Source organism: Phodopus roborovskii, unplaced genomic scaffold (genome assembly GCF_943737965.1).
Source record: "Phodopus roborovskii unplaced genomic scaffold, PHOROB, whole genome shotgun sequence".
NCBI lineage: Eukaryota > Metazoa > Chordata > Mammalia > Rodentia > Cricetidae > Phodopus > Phodopus roborovskii.
In genome coordinates, this window is record NW_026126480.1 from 42362591 (window position 1) to 42387467 (window position 24877).

The 24877-nt window shown below is 43.6% G+C and overlaps 1 protein-coding gene across 1 annotated transcript in view; it reads right to left on the reverse strand.

The window, feature by feature from the left end:
• The window catches only part of CUNH10orf90 (chromosome unknown C10orf90 homolog), a 207920-nt gene that overhangs the window by 64044 nt on the left and 118999 nt on the right, over nt 1–24877 (reverse strand). Inside the window, 1 exon segment of the mRNA XM_051193214.1 lies at nt 508–599. Within this exon segment, the coding sequence (XP_051049171.1) occupies nt 508–599 (92 nt within the window).

The window sequence follows — 24877 nt, forward strand, 5'->3', positions numbered from 1 at the left end:
TAAACTGGCTGTGTTAACCACTATGTGCAGAATTCTTCACCTCCTGGTTTGAATCACTTCGTTATACACATATGACTTCTACTTTTTGTCTCTATTACACACTACTGATACTTCTTCCAGATAAAACAACCTGTACTGGCTTGTTGTATTTCAAAGTACTCCCTTCTGACCTTCAGGATGCTACATAGTTTGGTATTCTGACTCCCCTCTCCTACTTTAAAATCGAGGTAGACTCATCATACTCTCCTCTGACACTACAAACTTAAAAATTGTTGGTGAAGATTGTAGAAGAGCCACTTTGAGTGCACCTATATATTCTATACTTTCCTATAAAGTTCTTATAAAGTTTCCTATAAAGTTCACTTGAGTTTGGGTTTTTCCCAGATTCATCAATTCAACATTCTATTAAAGAAAATAAACCACACCCTATCTCAAGCAGGCAGGCAATTGTGTTTTATAGTCCAGCAACTTTTGCTAATCAGCCTGGAAGTCACAAACATAGGTTACCTTGGCGAAGTCCGACTTCCTCTCTGTAACATCAGACTGGAGATTTTTAAGGGCGAATTGATCATTTGTACTATAGCGCGTGTCCAGTAATCCTAGACAAAAGGAGATGACACGGCTACTTTTAGTACACCAAAGGATAAAATAGAATGTGCAACTTCAGCTTTCCTATAAAATTTAGTTCCCACTCACATAATATACCAGCCAATAGCAGCTCCACTATATTACAAGCCATGACAAAACCTGTGTCCTTTCTTCATTGTTCCAGCTTCTTCTGCTCTCGGAGCTCATTATTATTGATTTGGTTACAAGAGTCCTTCCCCATACAGTTGTTTCAGTTCTTTAGATTTGGTAAGTGGTTGACCAGATGTGGCTCTAATCATGTTTCCATTGTCTCAAGTTTATACTCAGAGTGGGCGGGGGAGGAAAGAGGAAGAGAGGGAGGGAGGAGAGAGAACCCACATTTCTACATTTCCCAGCACCTCTAGCATCAAGGCATAAATACAAGACTGACTTTGACCAGTTTCTCAATGCATCCATAACTAGAGGGACAGTGGGTGACCAGGCACTGGCTGCCAAGTCACTTTAGCGAGTATGAAGATATTTGGGGGTGACATAAGGGGCTTTTGCTATAAAGACAACTAAGGCTGTGGTCAGGCCCGAATGTAGATAAAGGTAAATGGACAAGATTTCTCTTGGTTTAAGCTTTCTGTTAGATGGAATCTGCCCTATCTGACTCCTGGAGTCCCAAGCAGAGATAGTTTTGGGAAAAGCATCTATGGATGAAAGCAAGGAGCAGTCCTGGGGCAGAACTGAGACAAACTTAGCTACTGATCCACAGTAACAGTAACCCTGAGATCTTTCACAGTAATATTTTCCAGGATTCTTAAAGAAATGTGAATCTGGCATAGGAAGATATGACTGGAGGTGTCTGTGCAAGCATAGCCAGAGATCTACTCTCTCTAGACCAGGGGCAAAACTTTGTCTCCCCAAGGCCACATTCTATAGAATGTGGCTGTTGAAAACACTGCAATAGACAATGCTGGTCCTAGAGATTAAGCACCAAGATATTTAAATTTAACATGCTATTTCAGAAATCTAGAATATAGTAGAATCTGGGTAGAGGTGAATACTCCATCTCCAGTACCATAAGAAGATAACTGGCTTGTTCAGATAGAGGTTAAAGCACCTTTCTGAAGAAAATCATATACCACAGTACTGTCAAGTTTGAAAGATTTGGGAAGGGGTCAAGATTTGACTCTAGGGAATTTTCAAGGTTCACCTCTAACCCACCCAAAGACTGCCTTCATTACATCCTGTCTTTGAGTGACAATGAACTTCCATCATGACTGTCACTGAATGACAGCGGGTCATTCAAGGTGACACACACTTATTACTTTCTGTGTAGCACTAATATCAAACCTGAAGTGTTTGGTGGGTTTCTGTGCAATGCTGATGCTTCAGAGGACCTGACTGTGAGGCTGATAAAAACAGAAGTTACCTGGCCTGCTTGTGTAGCATGGCATGGGCATGAGGAATTTAGAATTGGCACAGTTTTGGGGACCAAATGGGGTATTGTCTGCTCATGTTTGGCCCTAGCTGACCCTCAGTGAATCAGCTAGAATCAGCTATGGATCCTGCCTTCATCCATAAATGTGGACAATGGTACCTCCTACAGAGACAAAGGCCTTGCCCTCACTGCCCTGGGAAATTCTTATCAAAGCACTTGGATGAAAATGGAGTATCAGGTAAATCTGATAAATGGCAGAGGGTGCTACTGTTACAGCACAGGTCAAGGTGGTTCTTGCCAAAGTCCAGCATCACTAATGTGGTAGCACCAGTAGTCAACCACTAACACTGGACCACAGAGTCCCAGGGCTTGAGTTCCAGCTCTGGGTACATGGATAGCTTTGGGTACACTGCTCGACATGCTCTGGTTCCTCCCTGCATGATGGAGAATATGGAGGTGACTACTTCACAGGGATACTGGAAAAAATGAGTGACACAACTAATTTGATTTCAGTACAGTGTGCAAAACATAATATTACATCATAATAATCATTCACTATTGGGAATAGCCTCATTTCTAATAGGGAAAAAGAGAGGTTGCTAGAATTGGGAAGCATGAGTGATTAAGTACGAGCATCCTATGCCTGTTATAACAAATGGCCACAAGACCAATGCATCCTCTGGAGATCAAGTCCAACACTGGGCTAAAATCAAATGAGCAGCCAAGCATTGCTATCTGAGGGTGCTGGGGGAAATTATTATCTTTGACCTTCCTGCTAGACACTCCATATTCCTTAACCTATGCCTGCCTCACTCCGGCTCTTGCTACTGTCCCTTCTCCTTGATTCTTCCCTATTGTTTCCTTTGAACAAGGGTTCCTGGACTAAAGTAATCCCACCTGGACAATCCAAGGCAATGTCTCCATCTCAAGGGTGGATCAGAACATGGATATATTTGGGGGTACCATATTTCTTGTAGCATAGTAATTGGGGAGATTCAGGTAGAGAGACTGAAGAACCTTTAACTATGCATACATAGTATGTCTCTGTAACAACATAGAAAAACATGATGACATACTATGAAAAGGAACCAAAAACCTATGACATTAATACAGTGTATGAGGCAACATATAAAAACTGTAAAGTGACTGGTGGAGAAATGGCCTTGGGTGAAAAGAACCGACTTAGGTTGTAGGACCTGACCAACTGAAGGGTTCATACCCAGTTAGGCTTTGTGTCTGAAGACACCCAGCTGAGTTATTAGCTGTAGCCATGTGGCTATACACACTTTTTTTCCCCCTCACTGCTTCTGTTTTCTCCATCTGCAAAGTCAGAATATGGGGCTGATGCTGCTGAGCCCTCAGTCATCTTTGCTGGATTGCTACTCCATCCCTTTGCTGGATTGTTACTGTCTATTTGCTGGATTGTTACTCAGTGCCTTTGCTGTTAGAAATGTGCTGCCAATAATACAGAGTCCCTCTCTTCCATGAGTATAATTATTCACATTGGACCATAACTATGTGATTATGATATAAAAGGCCATGACAGAATATTGATAAAAGGCCAAAGTTGACCTTGGACAATGCCTTCACTCAGGTCCCCCTCTACTAAGTACCCTTCGCTTGCCTGTGGATCACCTCTTGGAGAATGCTCTCTGTATTCTTAAGCCCTCAATCTCTGTCTTAGGACTTTGCTTCTTGGGGGGGGGAAGGCTATGACGGCTAACAACACCTCTTTTCTATCCCCTAGTACAGTTTTTCCAAGTGTGCCCCTCCAGCAACAGAGCCAGCATTAGAGAAGTTGATAAGAAACATTTGTTCGGGTGGTAACATCCCCCAAATCCACCAAATGAGGATTCTATTGGGGAGCTTAGACATCCATCCAGGCTTCAGTCAGTTTCTCAACACACTTGAAGTCGCTCAAGTTCAACATGGTCTTAAGGCTAGTAACATCCCTTACAGATAAAGTCTGATGACTGAGAAGGGAACCATGATGTTTTGATTTGAAAACTACTCTGCAACTTGCAAGGAGCTGTGCCCCACCTGAAAGCAAGATGATCAAAGGAGGCTTCAATTAGTATAAACCTATTGCAATGTCAAGCAGCTGATATTTATGATGCAGCTAGTTAAAATCATCCAACGATCCACAGTGATCTTGCTGGTGTATGGTATCAGGTCAAGAAGAGTATGAAGATTATCATAGGACAATTTAAACAAAAAAGACAAATGGAAAGGGGCGGGGAGAAATTGGACAACCAAGCAGATGACAAAAGCAAGGGGGAAAGTGGATCAAGGTAAAAATAAAGACAAGAGTTAGTCACATTTGATGACTTGTAGGATGTGCATATAGAATATTAAATTCCCGTGCACTGTCCAACATGACTTGAGTTGTCCCTACAAACAGCTGACAAGAGCCATTGTGTATAGCCTAATGAATCAATCCATCAATGCCACGGGCAAACAGGGGAGTGTATGGGTCCTGGGTGTGTGCCTGAGTACACTTCCTTTCACATCTAAGCTACAGTGTCAGAAGCAAGGTACACTGTGACCTCTCTCCCTGTAATGGTGGGTTTTGTAGAAAAGCATTTCTAATTTGACAGGAGTCAAGGCTTACTCTTGATTGCCTTAACAACTCATTTCACATTTCATAAAGAAAAACCACTTTTAAGAGTTAGATTTCACTGTCTCTGGGATTTAACCTCAGTTAAGCCTCTAGAGATTTCTTTCCATTTGGAATGTCTAGAACAACATGGTCTTTTGTCAGTTTTTCTGGATTCTCTCCTTGATGCCATCTGTTCACTTCTGCTTCTTCTTAACATGCCAGGGGTCCAGGTCCCTTTGATGATCATCACCTTTAAGCTCAGCTGCTCCAAATGACCCCTGACTCAGCTTTTCCCAAAGAGGAATCAATGAACTTCCATAGAGTTCACCAATCCACCCCTCTTGCCTATGTCCTTGGTGAGTGCTTATACCCACCTCTTCCTACAGTACAACCAGAAGTATTGCCCTTTGCATCCCTGCCTTCTCTCACTTCCAGGGTACGCCCAGAAGGCAGCACTGATCTTGTGGAAAGGCTCCTCTCCATTGCATCAGTATACTTTACCTGTGCTCTCTGCTCTTGGCAAGCTCACTCCTGGGCCAGTGGCCACCAACCACACCTCCTGGCAAGCTTGGCTAAAGCCCCTTAGCACCACCAGCAGTGACCTCAAACAGAGGCCCCATGGCTTAGGAAATGTAACACTTGGGTGCACATGTATGGGCCCCCAGAGACTCAAGAGAAGCAGAACAGGAGCCCTTGAAACAAGCCTACTTCACATCCTGGAAGTGGGTACCCTGAACTTCTTCACAGTTTGAACTGTCTCACAACTTGATTGTACATACTTCCTCCAGCATTTCCTTAGGCTAGCTCCTACCCCCTCACCCTTGACATGGTGCAAAGTTACCTCCTCTCAGAAGGACTCTCTGAGACGCTCCTATCTGCACATCTAAGGCTGTGTTAGAGTCTAGACAGGTTGTCCGTAGATGGCACAATGGATTGCCATAAACCACGAGGCTCACAGCAACAATAATTTATTCTCTTATAGCCTGAAGGCTGGAAACTGAGGTGTCTGTAGGGGAAAGCCGTGCTTCCCCTGAAGGCTCCAGGGAAGGGTCCTTCTTGTGACTGCCAAACTCTGGATGTTGTTGGAATCCCTTAATTTCCTTGACTTATGGCCACCTGGATAAGACCTCTGCCTCCATCTTCCCACAGCCATCTTTCTCATGGGCTTATGCCTCTGAATCTTTTTGCTCTTGTAAAGATACTAGGTCTAGGAACTATCCTAATCCAGTGTGAACTCCCTTAACACAGTCATATCTTCAAAGACTTTGCTTTCCAATGAGGTCACACTCAAAGGTTAAGCCTGAAACATCTTTTAGGGAGAAACAAATCAATTCACAGCCCTGTCCAAGACAAGTGTTATGACACATGCTCCTGTACTTGCTAATCAGTCTGATTTTTACTAAGATCTCATCTTTCTCTGGAACCTGGTACTGATGATTTCTGGCCAGTTGAAGATAACAAGTATATACTAGACAAGCATAACATTTATACTCTGATATTTCTGAGGGGAAAGCCAGAACATACCTTCCCTATACAGTTTGATCATATCCCACTGATGTTTCAAAGCCATCTTACTTCATTTCAAAGACCATCTAACAACCAAGACATGCTTTGCCAAATCAAAGAACGTGGCTATAGTTTATATCTGTTGCTACTCTCAGAATGAGTCAGGCTTCCAACCTTCCATCCTGGCCTGGCTGATGCAATCATTGGAATGTTTTCCTAGCAACCTGGCAGTGTGTAGCCACCTCAAGGTCTCTTCTTGTCACCACTAATTTGGGGTTAACATCTGAGGCTCATTTGACAAGTACAAGGGAGTTTCATGAGAATTGTTTAAAAGCTTCCTGCAAAGGAACAATTAGACCCAAGAAAAAACCCTTTAAGTAGTGCCTGGAGTCAGAAGATTTCTTCCCAACCTGCTCCTATTTTCTTGTGTTTTACTTGCTGTGACAATGTTAGTTACTTACTAAGCAGTGAGTGAGTCTGTGTAAAAGTTCCTCAGGAGGGCTACAGGGATGTCTCAGAGGTTAAGAGCATGGACCACTCTTGCAGATGACCTGAGTCGGGTTCTTAGCATCCACACCAGGGGGATCACAACCACTGGTAACTCTATCTCTGGAGCATCTAACACCCTGTTCTGGACTCTGTGGAGACCTGCATGCACATGTATACATATATACATAACTTTAAAAAATAAATCATTTTTAAAGTTTCTTAGGATTAAATATACTCATAACATCACAATGCTAAACTTTAATTTACTTATTACTAGTTTGTATAAGCTGGTCTAGCTCAAGTTCAATAATATAACATTCCATCTACTGTAATAGCTATTATGGTTGGCTTTTAGACAGTCAAATAAACTATCTTTGACCCTAAGAAGAACATTATCTCATAATTTATATGTGATTCAGTTTCAAGTGGCTTCCCTTATCTAGCAAGGGAAGTAGTCCACCAGACAACTAGAGTCTTAGAATTGCAGATGCTATCAACAGTCTGCATAACTATGCCTTTCCTGGGAGACCTATGACTAAGTGCAATTTAAAAATCAGACACAATACTAGATTGGCAACAGTGACCAATGATCAAGCATGAACAATCACAATAATATGCTACAGTAAAACTCTGTGTGTGGTGGGAGGTGCATGGAGGTGGAGGCCAGAAGATAGTCTCCATTATCGATCCTTGGGTACCATTTATACTGTTTTGTTTGTTTGTTTGTTTTTGAGACAGGGTTCTTTTGTTGGCCTAGAACTCACCAAGTAGGCTAGGCCGACCAGCCAATAATCCCCATGGCTCTGCCTATTTCTGTTTTCTCAGTGTTGGGATTACAAGTATGCAATATCATCCTGGTGCTTGCGTGCGTGCGTGCATGTGAGTGTGTGTGTTGTATATGCCCATGTGTGTGTTGGTATACATGCCTATGTGTGTTGCCAGAGGCCAAAGGAGGGTTCTCTATTACTCTCTACTTTATTCTTTCTTTTAACTTCTTTTTTTTGTTTTGTTGTGTTTTTTTTTTAATTTTTTTCAAGGCAGGGTTTCTCTGTGTAACAGCCCTGGTTGTCCTAGAACTTGCTCTGTAGCCCAAGCTAGCCTCAAATTTACAGAGACTGCCTCTGCCTCCCAAGTGCTGGGATTAAAGGTGTGTGCCACCACTACCTGCCTACCTTATTCTTTTGAGGTAGCTGAACCTGGATCTTTTCATTTTCCAGATGGAATGGCAGCCAGCAAACCTCAGCAATCCTCCTACTTCCAACCCACTCAGTCCTGGGATTACAGGCATGCACAAGACAATGCCCCTCCCCCCCCGGGTGTCAGTATGGGGGCAGTTATACACATTCATGGGACAATGCCTAGCTTGTGACATGGGTGGTAAGATCTGAACTCCAGTCCTCACTCTGCTCAGTAAGAGCTCTAACCACTGAGTTAGCTCTCCAGCCCTAATTCTGGTTTCTTTGTTTAAAAAATGAAGGTCCCGGGGAATTAAACTCAGGACCTCATGCTCATGCGCCATCCTCTTCACCCACTGAACCATCTCCTCAGTGCATGTAACACAACTTCTAAAACATGGTTGTTTACTTTTGTAATTTGCCACATGATACTCTTAGACTAGGGTTGGTTACAGGAAACAGACCATACTCAGTGAAGCCACAGGTAAAGGGAGACAATTGTGGTCAACAACATAGTGAGGTGTTTGCTATTTAAGCTGTGACAGAAGCTAGTAATGCACTACAGAAGTTAGTGAACTGAAACCCCCAGGCTGAGGTGGCCCTGGCACACATGAATCACTACTCAAGCATGAGATGCAGTGATCAAGGCCAAAGGGGGAGATCTAGCCAGCTGCATAATTCAGGACCTTCAATGAAATGGATCATTTGGGATGGTGACAGCTTTATGCTCTGGGATGAGGCATCCACACCATGGTCATTATCATGATGAGCAGTGCCTTTGTAAGCAGGTAGGTAATATGAACGTCACTGGCTGAACCCGAGGTATGTCACCATTAGGTCCCAATGGCTGAACTGGATGGAGGGCTGACCTCAAGGCAGGTATTGGCTAGGCATCATCCATATAGTTTGTCAATTATGGAGTAAAATAAGACATTTAAAAGTCCTATGGATTTTTCAGTCCCAGGGAATATAACTGAGTGAGACTACCAGAAGGTGAGGCACAGTCCCTTGGAAATCTGATGCAATGGTTCTGCTGCTAAGTGGCAGGAATGTGAGTCTCCTCTGGGGGGACAGCATAAGGGCACTGTCTTCAACTGTGAAGGGCTCCCAACATGATAGTCATGACAAATCCCACATTCATGGTGGGGCTTTCTCACAGGTACAGCATCAGTACACATACACCCTCACAGCTTTGGTGCAGTACAGTACCAGAAGAACATAGACACACAAAAGTCCCTGTCCCTGAAGAGTCCATAGCCTAATGAGGGGGATGTGACATGAAGATCTGTGCCTCTTAAGAGTGACTTTAAAAAGTTGTTGTAAACATACATAATGTAACATTTCCCATCTCTTTCATTTTCAAACATGAGATTTGGTGGCACTAAGAGCAATCATGTTGGTACACAATAGTCACCATCATCCAGCTCCTAAACTAAAGCCATCCTGACACAATACCAACTCCCTGTAGACACTCCTCTCAGCCCCTGCCTTTCTGAGTTGAACATACAAGCATCATATGTGACTCATATAATATAACATGCTCAGGTTTATTCATGTGTTAGAATTCCCTGTTCCTTTGAAAGCCAAATAGCATCCTATTTACAGATAGACAGCAATCTGCCTATCTATTTGTCTACTAGCTGGCTCTTAGGATGCCTGGGCAGTTTGGCTTCTTGAGTAATGCTGAATTCAGTGGATGCACAAATATCTGAGTTCTGGTTTCTCATTCTTAAAGCTTCCCCTTTGCCTTTCATTCTGTAACTCTGTCTTGATCTTATACAATATTGTCTTAGGTAGACTGCAGTTTGTTCTTACATGGAGACCAGGGGACAATCTTGAGCACCATTTCTCAGACTTCAGTTTCTGACAGTGTCATTCATTGGCCTATAACTCACTAGGATGATGAGAAGGCTGGCTATCCAGCCCAAGGCAATCACCTGCCTTTGCTTTCCCCACATTGAGGGTACGTCAAGTACAATTGTGAGCAGCTTTTTAATGTTGGTTATTGGGGGTTGAACTCAGGTCTTGCAATCTCCCCAGCCCTACAGTACCTTGAAAAGTCTATAGGGGGAGAGAGGTAGATACAAAGACCATAGTAGCAGTCATATGAAAGCCACCATTTTAAGAAAGTTATCTTTTTCTCCTAGACTACTGCCTTCATGGAGTGAGAGGGAAATGGAAAGTGGGGTCATGATTAAGACCCTGGTTGGTGGTGACAGATGGCTGTAACCAAACATAGGCAGTTAGTGTTGCGTGGCCCACACTCCTTCAAAATGGATTTGGAGATGAAGGGGAGGCTTCTCTTTTCATGAGTAGTCTGCAGGGTTAGTGGGCATCCCCACTCAGGGAAACCAGGGCCCAGGTGTGGGTACTAACCCTGTCACTCCTCAGGAACTTTTGTGAAGAACCATGACTCATGTAGTAGGAAGACTTGATGGAAGAAGATGGAAGAAGAGACCCTTGTCTTTGTTCCTCTGGCTCCATGAGGACACACCATGGTCATCTGGGAAGAAAGAGTCCAGGCAGGCAACAAGAACACTAGGTTCCTGACACCACTCAGCTGTAGCCTACAGGTTGGTGTCTCTCAAGGGCTCAATGCCCCATCTCTGTTTAGACTGCAGAACAATGCCCTGTTCTCTCATGGAGTTCTGTCCTACCATGGCTGGGACATGAAGTGTTGAGGACATGTGAGCTGAGGCATATGAGAGAGGATGGCATTCTCCACTTGACCTTTGTACTTTTATGAATAAGAAACTGGTCTAATTTGCACTGGGCTTCTTATACTATGTTTTCTTCTTCATCAAGCATGCTGAACACAAGTCATTATTATACCATATTGAAGTCATTCAGCCATTTTATTTCAGGAGAAGCCATTATCCAGGTAGGTATTTCCAAAAAATCTAGGGACAATGGTGACCAAGTAGAGGCAGCCTCCTCTCCAGCTTTTAGCCTGAGTGACATCCAGCCTGTAATAGGATCTCAGTTGCCCAGGTCATTAGGCATAGACAGGCAGCTTCCTAGAGGATAAGCAAGGGTGATTAGACTCTAGTTCAAGGCTAGAGGATGACCAAACACAGGGACAGAAAATGGGATAGCTTTGAAACTGCTTCAAAAGAGGACCAGAGGTGGCCTAAGCCCAGCTGCCAAGTATGTACTCCAGGGACATCAGAGGAACCAGTCAACTCAGGTTCATTAGAGAAATAAGATGCAAAAATATTCTCATAAGATGTCAGGGTGGAGCAACGTGACACTTGGGTATGGGACTAGTGGCTTCTTATTGTCAGTCTGTTTGGCTGAATTGGCCAGAGCAGCAAGCCTGGTTCCTGGAGCCCACCGAGATGATTACAGGCTCCACCAAGAGCTGGACAAATGAGGCTGGCACAGCGTCTAAAAGCCTCACGTGGTAAATCTCTCATTAGAAGAGCCATTAGCTGCACACAGCACATCAAGTGGCTGGGGTAGCGAGCGGGGAGAGGCAACATCACTAGGCTGGATCTGAGAGCTCAACACCAGAGGAGAAGCCCACGCATGGAGAGTCCTGCCCACACCCCTGTCATTAGCTAGATTCCAGCTTTGAAGGCGAAGTAGCCTCTACAGGACTCTCTAACAGCTGAACAATTAGAATGAGGCTGCTGTCACCTGGGGAGGGGGGAGCTTTCCCCTTGAGTTCTTGGATCCTTTGTCTTGGTTGAATGTGACTACAAGCTGTCAGCATTTCCCTGTCTTCTCTACTCTCCCCTCCTGCTTAGGACAAATCTCATGGTAGGGCAAGAATCATAGAAACTGCCCCTGGAGATGAGAGGCAGGTGAGAATTCAAGGCCCCCAGAGATGTCCTCATAGCCACTCCTACCCTTGAGGCAAAGAAGGAAATGGTGGCACTGAGGTGGGCAGAGCTTCCCCTCAAAAAGCCTCAGGCAGGAAGCAGCTGAGTCAGTCTCACTCAGTCAAGTCTGATGACATCACTCAGTCAAGCCTGAAAGCCTGTTAGCTTTAAGGGCCAACCTGACACAACCTAGTATCACCTGGGAAGTCTTAATGAGAAAGTATCTAGACTGAGTTGACCTGGGTGCATGTCTGTGTAGGATGGTCTTGGTCTTGAGTGCTAGATGATGTAGACCTAGCCCCATGTGGGTGGCATCTAGGCAGGGAGTCCTGAACTCTACAGGACAGAAGAAAGCTAGAGGAAAGCAGCAGCAAGTAGGCAGCTTGGTGGCTTCATTGTCAGTGCCCTTGACTGTAGATATGGCATGACTACCTGCTGCTTTGAGTTTCCACCCTGAGTCTTCCAAAGGATTGACTGTAACCTGGGATTAAGCCAAACAAATCCATCCCTCCCCTAAGTTGCCTATGCTCGGGGTATCATGGCAATAGAAATGAAACTAAAACAGAAGTCCTGGATCTTTGTCATTCTGGTTTTCTCTAACCATGCCTCTTCCTGCTGAGCTGAGCTATGTCTCCTCCTCCCCTCTCTAGATGATTAGCTATATGTTCAAAACCACGGTTTTACTGAGAATAACCTGTGTTTTACAAAGCTTCCATCCTGAACAGGCCAGGCACAGTTCAGTGACTCCATCACTTCCCAAAGAAGCCCTAGACCCATTAGCAGTTACTCCCTAGGTCCCCATCACCCCAATTCCTGTTACACAAGAATCTACTTTTGCTTTCTGGTTAGCCTGCTCTGGATGTTCCATTTAATGGGATGATAGGGTATGTGACTCTCTTGTTTGGCTTCTGTCACTTAGCACCTTCTATACAGTTGCCTCATGTTGTACTACATACACATTGGGACTTTATTCAGTCTCATAGCTGAGTAATACTCGGTTAAATGGAGATTGCATGTGAGCTGATATCCATACATCAGTTGATGGGCATTTAGGCTGACCTAGTCTATCATGAACATTTGTGTACAGGTTTTCATGTTGCTATGTGTCCAGGTATACTGAAATGCTGAGGTATATTGTAACTCCATGTTTACATTTTGAAGAACTGCCAAACCAATTATTTTCCAAAGTGGCTGGATAATGTGTCATGAGGTAGGTACTGTTTTTGTTTCTGCTTGTTGTTTTTCCATTCTTGCCTACACTTGTTATTGTCATATTTTCCTTATAGCTATCCAAATGCATGTGAAGTAATAGCCCTCTGTGGTTGCATTTCTTTGGTGGCTAGCAACATTGAGCATCTTTTCATGCCATGTATTCTTGGGGAGAGAAATGCCAGCAGCAGTGGTTCCCAGACTCTATACCTGGACAGTCAAAGATGGGGCTGGCATTAATAAGTGAGCCTGAGGGAATACCACCAATGTGGGTTTGTATCCTGCACAGCATCTGAAGTTTTAAACCTAAACAAGTCACCTTACTTCTTTGTGCCTCAGTTTCCCTATCTACAAAGGAAGGATTGTGCTTTCTATTTTACTGGATTATTATGAGTGCTGAGAGAGGAGGAGGAGAAAAGGCTCTCAGCACACTACCTGCTTGTGGAAACATCAGATGAATTTCATTTCTTGACCTCCACAGTAAGCACTTCTGCAGCATCCACTATGATAGGGCACTAGCCTGGGTACTGAGGTGATGGACACAGCAGAGAGACAAATCTCTGCCATCCTGGAGCTTGTGTGCAGTCTAACATTCTCAAAAGAGTTAATGAGGCTAGTTATTATTATAATTCAACATTTTTACTCTTGATTGCAAAATAAGTACCAGTTCATCAGAAAGCAGAAGGACAAGACAAAGGGAGTTTCACTAATGAACTTGAACTTTAGTGAGAGACCAAGCATTAGCTTCAGTAATTGCAGCTCTCTGTCAGTTTCAGGTGTGGCCTTTTTTTCCTCTCTGAGACTGAAAGGACAGAGGCCTGAGAAGCCACTGGTTATAGGTCCCTTAGGTATCAGGGGTGAAAAGTGTATGCATGCATGCACTCACAGAGGGCAGGGAGGGGGGGGGTTAGCACCTCTAGATATCTATACAAAGGAGCGCTGAAACACTTTCCAAGCTAGAAAGTGATTTAGGGGAATAACATCACAGGAATCAAAATCAAATAAAGACGATGTATGGGAGCAAAGGCAAGGCAAGTGGCTCAAGCTGCTTGGGATGCACCAGAGCTAAGTGGGGCTTGGATGTGGAGGATGGTGTAGGGTGGGGCCTTGGGACATGTGAAACAGGGCTATGTGAAGCTACTAAAGGAAGAAAAAAAGCTGACAATGCAAAGAATGCCTCTAGGACAGGTAGCCAATGAGGTTCCAAGGCCAGATTGCTTTGCTCAGAGATCCACAAAGTCATGATGGAAATGTGTGCCATGGACCAACACTCAGAGCCAGTTTCATTTAAGGCCACCTCTGAGAATTTAACAAGTCTCAGAACTTTCTCCAGGTTCCCTGCCCTGCCCAGTAATTCTGACCTAATCGGGTACTTGGATGTTAGGTCCTTCCAGAACATTCCATTGGGAGATCTTTCCAATGTGGGCTGCTGTTGATTTCCATGGTCCCTGTGGCATTCTATGCAGTCTAACAACTGCAATCGCCATATACCTGGAAGGGTGGGAGTGTGGCAAAGGGGGCATGTCACACCTGGCTAGTCAAAGAATCAATAAGGCTGCATCTGCAGAAAGATGTGAGAAACAGCCAAGGATTTGTCCTATCAAATGGTAAATTTCATAAAAGTGAAGGGAAAGGCAGTATAATACTAGGAAAAGAATAAAACCAACCAAATAAACAAAAAACATGAAAGACAACATGAGAAATATGGAAATGCAAAAAATAATGAGCAAGCATAGCATTTTAGTAGATATTAACAAAAACAAAATGAATGGCAGTAAATAATGATAGAACAATCCACTATTACTTTGAAAGTTCAAATAGCATCCCTATTTCTTACCAAACCCACCAGTCACCTACAAATAAACTAAAAAATGTGAAAGTAAACTTTCTTTTTCAAAGCCAGGAATGGTGGCACATGCCTGACACCTCCACACTAGGACTGTAGAGTAGAAAGATTGGAAGCTCACGGTCATTCTTGGCTGTGTTGCAAGTTTTAGACCATCTTTAGCTACATGAAAGCCTAACTCAAAATTTAAAAAAAAAAAACATTTTAAAAATAAGGAATAGTTAATACTTTGTCATCCTGGATAGGAAAGGGTGTCTTTAGAACATTCTCAAAGAAAATAATATTAAATAAAAGTTGAATAAGTTCAATTATTTTGAATAATTCCTCATTCTAAGCAATCCCATGTAGAGAGAGTCTAAGTCACAGATTAGAAAAGCAATATTGAAACTATGTAACATATGAAAGTTTAGCATCAAGATTAATTTTTAAACCTCCTAGGAATTAATCTGGGGAAGGCTGTGGGGAAAAGTAATGAAATAAAAAAATGGGCCTTTTTTCAAGGATATGTGGTCATTAAGAAACTCAAAAGTTAGGCAGCATCTGTAGGCTCTGTAGTGATGCCTCCCTTCTCATCCCCTTCCAGTGGCTCTTGGTGTGTTTTAAAACATTTTTTTTCTGGGCTGGAGAAATGGCTCAATGGTTAAGAGCACTGGCTGTTCTTCCAGAGGACTTGAGTTCAATTCCCAGCACCCACATGACAGCTCACAGCTTTCTTTAACTCTAGTTCCAGGGGACCTGATATATATGGCAAAACATCAGTGCATATAAAAATCAATTAGGAAAACTTTTTTTCTGATAAAGTTCTGTTGATTTCTTTTGAAGAACTAGTCTCTAGTGTTTCTTGTCATTTTTAAATATTGCATTGATTTCTTTCATTATTTTGATTTGCTTTTGTTACCCATATCCATGCTTGTAGCTCAAGTTTATTCATCTCCACTTTTTAGCAGCTAAATAGCTCTATTTATAAATTCTCCTGTCAAAAGACATTTTGGTTTCTGTTTTTTTTTTTTTTAACATCATCATTTTCAGTTGTTATCACTGAGGTGTGAGATGCTATTGCCTAAGGTCAAGAATGCCCCTGTCTTATGATGCAAGGCAGACAGCTATCAAAGGGAATTGGTTGGCCCAGAATGTCATAGTTCTCAAGGTAGGAACCCTGAACACAGACACAAAATTCTTATGAGATTTGCAAAGACAATTTAACAATCCCTACATGGGACTGATTCGACCTGACCAAGTGAACTTCCTTACAGGCATAGAATTCACTGAGGAAAGGGTCACCTGAACCCTTTTCCCTCTCATACTTCATAGATATTAAGCTGGGGTAAATCACAGACCAACATCTTTTAGAATACAACATGGCAGAGCTTCTTTGTGAATTAGGAGTCAGTGAGGTTGTCTTATACAAGGCACAGAAAACAACAGCAATGGGGGGGATATAAGTTGAACTTCAGTAAAGTTATATCTTCTGTTCATAAGGGGACATAAGAAAAATGAAAAAGGCTGCAAAGACATGAATGAAATATTACAATCTACAGTTCTAACAAAGGATGGATATCCAGTATATCTAATTGACAAGGATATTCAAAGTATTAACAAAAACACAAATAGCCCAATGTAAAATGGAGTAACCAAACACCTACTTGTCTTCTCTAGGTTGGAAACAAGTTTCATTTTCCTGGCTGTTTCTAAGCAAGTAGAAGTGACATACAAACTCAGGTCACACAACGCAGGGCATCAAACTACTGAGTTCTCTACAACTTTATTATGGAGGAAGAATGGCTGCTAACCCTTCCCAACCGCACCTGCAGGATTCTGGACTATGCCTGGCTCCTTCCCTCTCTATTTAGTCTAGCCTCCTATTCCCTACCTTGACCCATGGCTTAATTTCTATATCTATATGATGAGATATTTTATTGTGATTTTTGTATTACTTAGATTTTTGTCAACTTGACACAAGAGAATCCTTTGAGAAGTGGGAATCTCAATTAAGGAGATGCCCCCATCCTATTGGCCTATAAGCTAACATGCAATGCATTTTCTTGATTGGCAATTGATGCAGAAAGACCTAGGACACTGTGAGGAGTGCCAACCCTGAGCAGGGGGTCATGGGGCATATAAGAAAGCAATGGGATAGAGCCATTAAAAAGGATTCCTCCATGATATCTGCTTCAGTTCCTGCCTTTAGTATGTACCTTGATAATGGACTGTACAACCTGCAAATCAAACAAATTTCCTACCCATATTGCTTTTGTTCATGGTATTTATCACAGAATAGAAGCCAAATTAAGACAACCTTCAATGCTCAGTCTTTGCATTTTCATTGTAAACATGGTTTTCCCCAAGGGCTTAGAGACTAGGATCCAAGGCTACCTCCAGTGGTAGCAATTCCAACTGCATCTTTATCCCTTTCTCCATCATTACTCTTGTCTCTAGAAACCTCTTCTGAAAGCAACCTTATCCCTATCCCCTCTAGGATTTAACATGGGTACTTCCCTGGACCTGCTCAAAGAAGAGTCATCCCAGTTCAACTCCCAGTAAATGCTTCCTCTGAGTATGAACCCATTGCTTATATCGTGTTAACCTTACCTTACTCCCAACTGTGGAAGCCTGGGATTCACACTTAGCTTCATAGATAATATACTTAATCTCCTCCTAGCCAGGATATACACTTTAGTCCTGCACACTGAAGGCCAGAGAGACAACTTTTCTAACTTTAACTCCAACATCAAATATTTCATTTGTTCTATGTTTCTGTCTCCATGTCACACTGCAATGACTATGTGTCTCTCTGGTTGCATGGCAGCCCCCCTTTGGCAGGAGTTCTGGGCTTGTGGAAGTAAGGCTACCAGGAATGGGTTCAGCACTGGAAGGCCTGCCACCATGACTTCAGCTTCCTGACCCTGTCAGTGCCTCTCTTCTTCTGCAAATGAGAAAATGACTCCCGCTCCCTTTCTGGAGTTGATTACTGCCTGGAAAGTTCTTAGCACAAGTTGGCAGCAGCTGCCAACAGGGAGAAGAGCTAATTAAATGTTTGCTGAGCTGGGCTGAATGACAAGCTCTGGGTCTCCAGTGCGGGACTCAATCCAGAGTGTTCAGATGGCATCTTCCCTGTGAGACCCAGACCCTGTGGGCACTGGGACAAGCTTGCAGCCGAAGCTGCATAAAGGAGATGAAGAAGGCATGCAGGAACCCACTGTCAGAGGCACAGACATGCTATTACTCCTTCCCTTTACCCTCCTGTGGAATGGCTAGTGCTTGCCAGTCTGAGGAGGCTTTTTGCTTTGCTTTGTTTTGTTTTCCTGGGGAGATGTGATCACAGATAGTTCATCAATGAAAGACCAAAGCAGAGATTCTCAGCCTGTGGGCCATGACCCTCTCACAGGGGTTTCCTATGAACATCTGAACTGATGTTTACCTTATGATGCATAACAGTAGCAGAACTACAGTTATGAGGTAGCAATAAAATAATTTCATAGTTGGGGGTTACCACAACATGAGGAAGTATATTAAATGGTCACAGCATTAGGAAAGTTGAGAACTGGACTAAAGAAATGATGCACTCAAGTCCAATTAGTTTATTGGGCTTCCTTATAGAGACTGGGTGAGGGGTCATTTACAGAAGTGTGGGTGACCCCAAAGCAAGACCAGCTTCAGAATATTGTACCCTAACATATATGATGTATTTATTAATTACTTTTCTGTTGCTGTGCTAAAACATGATAACCAAGGCAGCTTATAGAAGAAGAGTTTATTTGGGCTTATGGTTCTAGAAGTTTAAAATCCACAGTGGTAGAAGTGAAGGTATGGTGCATATATCATATATATGAAAAAGCCACAAACTCTAAAAGAAAGGTTTAGTATCTCTCTCTCTCTCTCTCTCTCTCTCTCTGTGTGTGTGTGTGTGTGTGTGTGTGTGTGTGTGTGTGTGTGTGTGTTGGATTTTCCAGTTGGAAGTCAACGTGGAGGGATCATAGCCATTTCCTAATTAGGCAGCAGTAGCACACTTTCATCAGCCTTAGCCAGCAGGCCTTCCCCTCCTGAACCTTCTCATTAGAGGAACACAGCAGAAGTATCAGCAAACCGTAAAGCCCATACAAACCAGGGCTGTCCTGCAACACCTGTCCCAAGAGGCACTAGTGCTTGCATCACTGCCAGTGGCTGCTCCTACCCAGAAACAAGCTGAGCGGGGCACTGAGGGTCCACGAGGATGCAACAGTGGAGCAGAACCTTGGCTTGTGCCCTTTGGCTTGTATGCATGGTTTGCTCCAAGCTCTGTGCCCAGACCATGGGGTTGCAGGAGCACCACAGCTAGTAACAATGTCTGAGCTATGCATGTTACCCATTTCCTAAAGGGCTTTGCAGTGAGCACCATGCAGGGGGCCCTTCTCATTCTGGAAACAATCTCTTCCTCCAGATGTGGAAGGAGTCTTCCTCATACCTACATAGCACAGAAGAGTGCTCCACTGGCTAGCCACACTCAGTTTCAGCCCTGGTCTTGGTACTGCTAAGACCTCAGGGAAGGGTCAGGATGCTCTGCTTCCCTGAGTGTGTGAGCACCGTGAAGGAACTGGCCTGCACTATCATCTCCTCAGTCCTTACTTCTGTAGGACCCACATTTTAAAGAAAAGGAGCCAAGGGTGGTGGTGTACAAATCACAGCCCTTAGAGCTAGGGCCAGAAGGAGTGGGAGTTCAAGGTTATCCTTGGCTATATCACAGCTATAGAAGTCAGTGTGCACTATGTAAAACTATCTCAAAATAAGCAAAAAGCACAAACACCAAGAAAAGATCAGCTATACTGGTACAAACTTTCAATCCTAGCACTAGGGAGGTGGAGGCTGGTTGAAGACAGCCTGGTCTATGTATTGAGTTCCAATCGAGTTCAGGCTATATTATGAAACCCTACCTCAAAAAGAAAGTAAAATAAACAAAGAAGGAATTAAATTCAATTAAATGTAAAAATGGAAGCTGAGACTCAGAGCAGCTGGAGAAGAGGAATTCAAGCCAGACCTAATGTCTCCAAATGTTTGCACAGCCCATCCTAGCTATGCAGGCTTCGAGGAAACAAGGCACCTCCAGCCCGTTCTCTCAGCCTAAGACCCAAAACTGCAGACCCGGGAGTGAAGTTGCAGCTGTGTGTTCACCAGCCAGAGTGCCCCTGACTCATTCACAACCCGGTCTGACTCTGACTTAAAAAGGAAAAAGAAAAGTCCCCCACTCAAAGGTCCAGGTGAGAGGCCCAACCAGGCTCAGAGACTCAGGAGTTAATGCTCACAAGAGCTTTGTGTCTCTTCCAAAACATAATGCCACTGAGGGCTGGATTAGGCAATTCTACCATTCCCATGAAGCACAGGTCCACCTGAGATTAAACAAATTTAGGAAAGTAAACCTCCAGAGGCCTGGGTGTGAGGGAAGCCAGCACTTCTGCACTTCTTTCCCAACTCAGATGGCAGGTAATTGGTTTTTTTTTTTTTTTTTTTTTTTTTTTTTTTTCACTTGCACATGGAATTTCAAAGTAAAGAAGGAGGGTGGCTTGATATCCCACATCTGCTGTACAGTATACAGATAGATCCTCAAGGGCCACTTCTTCTGAGGATCCTGAGTCAAGTCTCCCAGATGTTCTAACATGATTTAATGAGAAAAACAGCCTCCACTTGACAAAGAGGTGTCGGCCTGTCCGGTCATACAGGAGGCTTCCTATAGCTGAAAGCACATGTGGAAAAGAAGTTGTAAACGGTCATCACTGGTCCCAAGGAAGCCTTTACCTAAAGACAGATATTTGGATGGGGGGAGCACTTCCTAGGGAAGGTGAATGCTGTCGCTTAGCAACCTGGAAATCCTCTCAGCCTCAATCACTGGTTACCTGGCCCACGGAAACAGAACATCTCTCACAGATGGATCAACCAGAGTGAAGCATCCCCTTAGGTGTCAGCCCTGTGGGGCACAAGGACCCCAGATGCCTCTGATCCCAGCTTCACAGGTCATTCTCCTGCAAGATTTAGAGCCTCGGGTTCCCACTACTTTCAAGTTTCCCTGGAGCTTGGCTCTACAGATGCAAATTCCTTCCTGTGTATGGTTTTTTGATTTCTCCCTAGCACAGATCACACTCTTTCATACTTGATTCCCTAGGCTGTGGTGTCTTATAAAAAAAAAAAAGACATTGGTCATGTTCATTGAATGTTGTGGGTTGCACTGTGTTCCCTCAAAACCCCTGTGTTCAAATGCCAGTCCCAGAACCTAGGATTGAGACCCTGTGTGGGCAGAGGACCCTTAAAGACAAAATCAAGTTAAAAATGAGGACTTGGGTCAGGGTGGTTCCTAATCTAATCTGACTAGTGTGTAAGTGGAAAACTGGAGGCAGAAACGCATACAGGGAAAATGTCAAGTGGAGATGAAGGCAGACAGGGCCTGAGATGCAGCTCAGATCCTAGAGTGACTGCCTAGCACGAAGTCCTTAGTTTGATCACCAGCACTGCATAATCCAGGTATAGTGGTGCACACCCATAATCTCAGCACCCAGAAAACAGAGGCAGGATGATCTTGCCTATCTGATGAGCCTGAGGCTAGCCTGGGCTACATAAGACTCTGCCTCAAAAGCAAAATAATATGAGTTGAGATGACTTGATGTTTCTATAAGACAAGAGCTCCCAAGGATCACTTAGAAGCCACCAGAAGCCTGAAGGAGGCCTGAGGCAGATTCCTAGATGCTGGAAGGAATCAACTAACCTTGCCATCCATCACCTTGATCTTGTCTATCTGGGAAGTTACAGGCATGAGTTTGTCTATGTCTGTCTCAGCCTCCTTGCTGTTATGGCATTTTGTCACAGCATCTCTGAGAAGTATGCACTTGGCACCTGTGGTCATAGGTCCTCGTCAGCTTTTCTCATTTAACTATTTGACATTTCAGGAAGCTGTGGCTCAAAGAAGCAAATAAATGGCTGCAGCTTCTCCAGCCCCCAAGCAAAGGAGTAGAGCTTTAAACAAAAGGAGCTAAACCTGGAAGTCCATACTGGGACCCTTGCTTGTGGCCTTTTCTTATTCTAGACCTGAAGGGGTTTCCCCAATGTAACTAAAAGCAGAGTCATCTGCTAACTAGGCAGGGAAAGCCCAAAGCCAAAGCTTTATGAAATATTTAATACGCTGGTGGGAGGCACCTTGCCAGCTGAGCTGCTGCCAGGAACCGGTCCTTGCTGATGGCAAGAGACTCTTGCTACAGAAAGCTGAGCCTGGAGCTAAATTAGCTTAGAAGCTGATTAAACCTTCAGGGCTCCAGGGAGTATGAGGCTGGAGGAGGCCTTCGTAGTCTGGAGCCTGAACAGAACAGTTCTCAGCGACCTTTGCACCATGATGGCTTGTGGGGGCACTTGCAAATGCTTTTCACACCAGAATACTCAGAAATCCTATTGTAGTTAGGATTAGTATATTTAGCAGGGAAAACAGGCCTGCCATAAATGGAATAAGACATCTTTGTCTGGGTCTCCTTTTGCAGCAGAGAGGCTTATCTTTCTCCGTGTGTGTGTGTGTGTGTGTGTGTGTGTGTGTGTGTGTGTGAGCGTGTGTGTATGTGTGTGTATCTATGTTATCAGGTGTGTGTGAGTGTGTGTGTGTGTGTGTGTGTGTGTGTGTGTGTCTGTCTGTCTGTCTGTCTGCGTGTCTGTGTGTACCAGGTAAGATTCTTAATTGCTGCTGGAAGTCTCTTCAGTCAGACTTTATGAAAGGACAAAGGTTCACTGAAAGCAGTCGCCTCCAGCTACTGCTCATATTTAAAATTCAAAATGACATGAACAAATACACTTATCTTGTATTTTCTCCTCTTCTACTCACACAGGCTAAAGAGCATAGAAGTAAATCCATCTCATAACTAGAACACCAACAAAATGGCCAAACATTATAATCTGGGAAAAATTGAAAATAAAGCAAAATAAATATAATGGGTTTTGGTGAATTCTATGAAACAGGCAAAATATCTAAAAGCAACATATTCTACAAGTCTACGAATTAATTTCTCCAGCAGGCATTTATTAAATGTGTTATATGACTTTTAGGCTGGAGAGAGGGACTCATTACAAACAATGAGACTCAATGTGGTTAAGTTATGAAAAGTCAAACAAGACACGAGAAGCTGGGAAGCAAGGCCATAGCATAGGACCTGTGAGCATAGTGAGACCAGAGAATGAGAGGTGAGCTGGAAAGATGTTCAGCAGCTAAGGGAGCTTGCAGCTCTTTCACAGGACCCAAGTTCAATTCCCAACTCAGGAAGCTCACACCTTTCTGTAACTCCAAATCCAGAAGATCTGATGCCCTGTTCTGGCCTCAACAGGCCCTACACATCTGTGGGAATATACACACATCTGCTTTAATTAATTAATTAAGACTGGGAGTCACTGAGCCAGAGTCAAAGCAATCTACTAAGGACAGATAGTTAACTGCAAAGACAAGCAGTATTCAACAGGAAAATTCCAGGACAAAACAAATCAACACTAGCACCAAAATGCCAGCATATCTGGAGACACATCTAAAGTGAAACATGCACTACCTGTATTTAAAGTATGGTAAAATTCATACCAGAGAAAATGAAAGAAAAACTTCAAAGGGGACTGCCATAAATCCATTCTGTCCAGATTAATTTATATAATTCTATATTTAGTTCATAAATTGACAATCTAGTTTGTAAATGTATATGGGAAAGAGAACACATTGGAAGAGTCAGGATGTTTATTCAGAGAGTGGGTGATGGCTACACCACATACCAAAGCTTACTTCAGAGTGGTATTAAGTAAAACAGTGTGGTCTCAGCTGTGTGCAGATCAGGGAAACTAAGCAGAGAAAAATTTTAAAATCATTTTTTTTTATTTTAAAACAATATTTTCTCATTTTACATACCAATCCCAGTTCCCACTCCCTCCCCTTCTCCTGCTTTCCCTACCTCCCCTCCTCCTGCTTTCCCTACCTTCCCTCCACCCCACCCACTATTTACTCCCCAGGGAGATTAAGGCTTCCCATGGAGTGTCAACAAAATCTGGCACAACACTTTGAGGCAGGGCTGTTGTAATTTTAAAGATCAGGGGTGTATGTGTGTGTGTGAGAGAGAGAGACAGAGAGAGAGAGACAGAGAGAATGGAGAATATGACATTTCAATCAGACAGGTTGTTTTTTTAATTGGGGAAAGGATCATAAAAGGGAAGCGGTGAGACCAACCTCTGGGGACAGGAGCAGTAGGAGAGAGGAAAGAGAGAGGAGAGAGAGAAGCAGGCAGAAAGGAGAGAAAGAAAAAGAGAGAGAAGGATGGGAGGTAGACAGGGCCCTTTTAAAAGGAAGTAGTGAATGTGCACAGGAGGTGTTCTCAGTGGCTGCAGCTGAGGGTGTATCCTATCAGAACCCTAAGGGCAGGCCAGTACAAATGTCTAAATACTAACAAGGATCAAGGCCCTCCCCCCAATATCTAGGCTGAGCAAGCTATCCCTCCAAAGAGAATTGGCTCTGAAAAGCCAGTTCATGTACTGGAGATAAATCCTCATCCCAATGCCAGTGGCCCCACAGACTGCTCATGTCACACAACTGTCACCCACATTCAGAGGGCCTAGTTCCAATGCAGGTTCCCTCTGCTGTCCAATGCTGTCAGCCTGGAGTCAGTTCCCACTAGCTCAGGTCAGGTGTTTCTGTGGGTGTCCTCAAACTGGTCTTGACCTTTTGCTCATTTTATTGCTCCTCCCTCTCTTTGACTCAGCCAAGAGCTCAGCTGTGGATCTCTGCATCTGCTTCTATCAGTTGCTGGATGAAAGATCTATGATGATAAATCAGGTGGTCATTAATCTGATTAGAGGGGAAGAAGGCCAGTTCAGGCACCCTCTCCACTAATGATTAGGGTCTTAGCTGGGGTCATCCTTGTGGATTCCTGGGAATTTTTCTAGTGCCAGGTTTCTTGATAGTCCCACAATGGCTCCCTCAATCAAGGCATCACTTTCCTTACTCTCCCTCTCTGTCCTTCCCCTATCTTGACCATCCTGTTCCCTCATGTTCTCTTCCCTCTCCTGCTGCCCCCACCCCCATTGCCACCCCACTTCCAATTTTCTCAGGAAATCTTGTCTATTTCCCCTTTCTGGAGAGATCCATCTATGTCTCACTGAGAGCAATGTTTTAAAGAATTAAGTTTATGAACAAGAGCTCAGAGTACAGAGCATCATAGGAAGGAGCAAGGTGTTTGGGAATAAGAT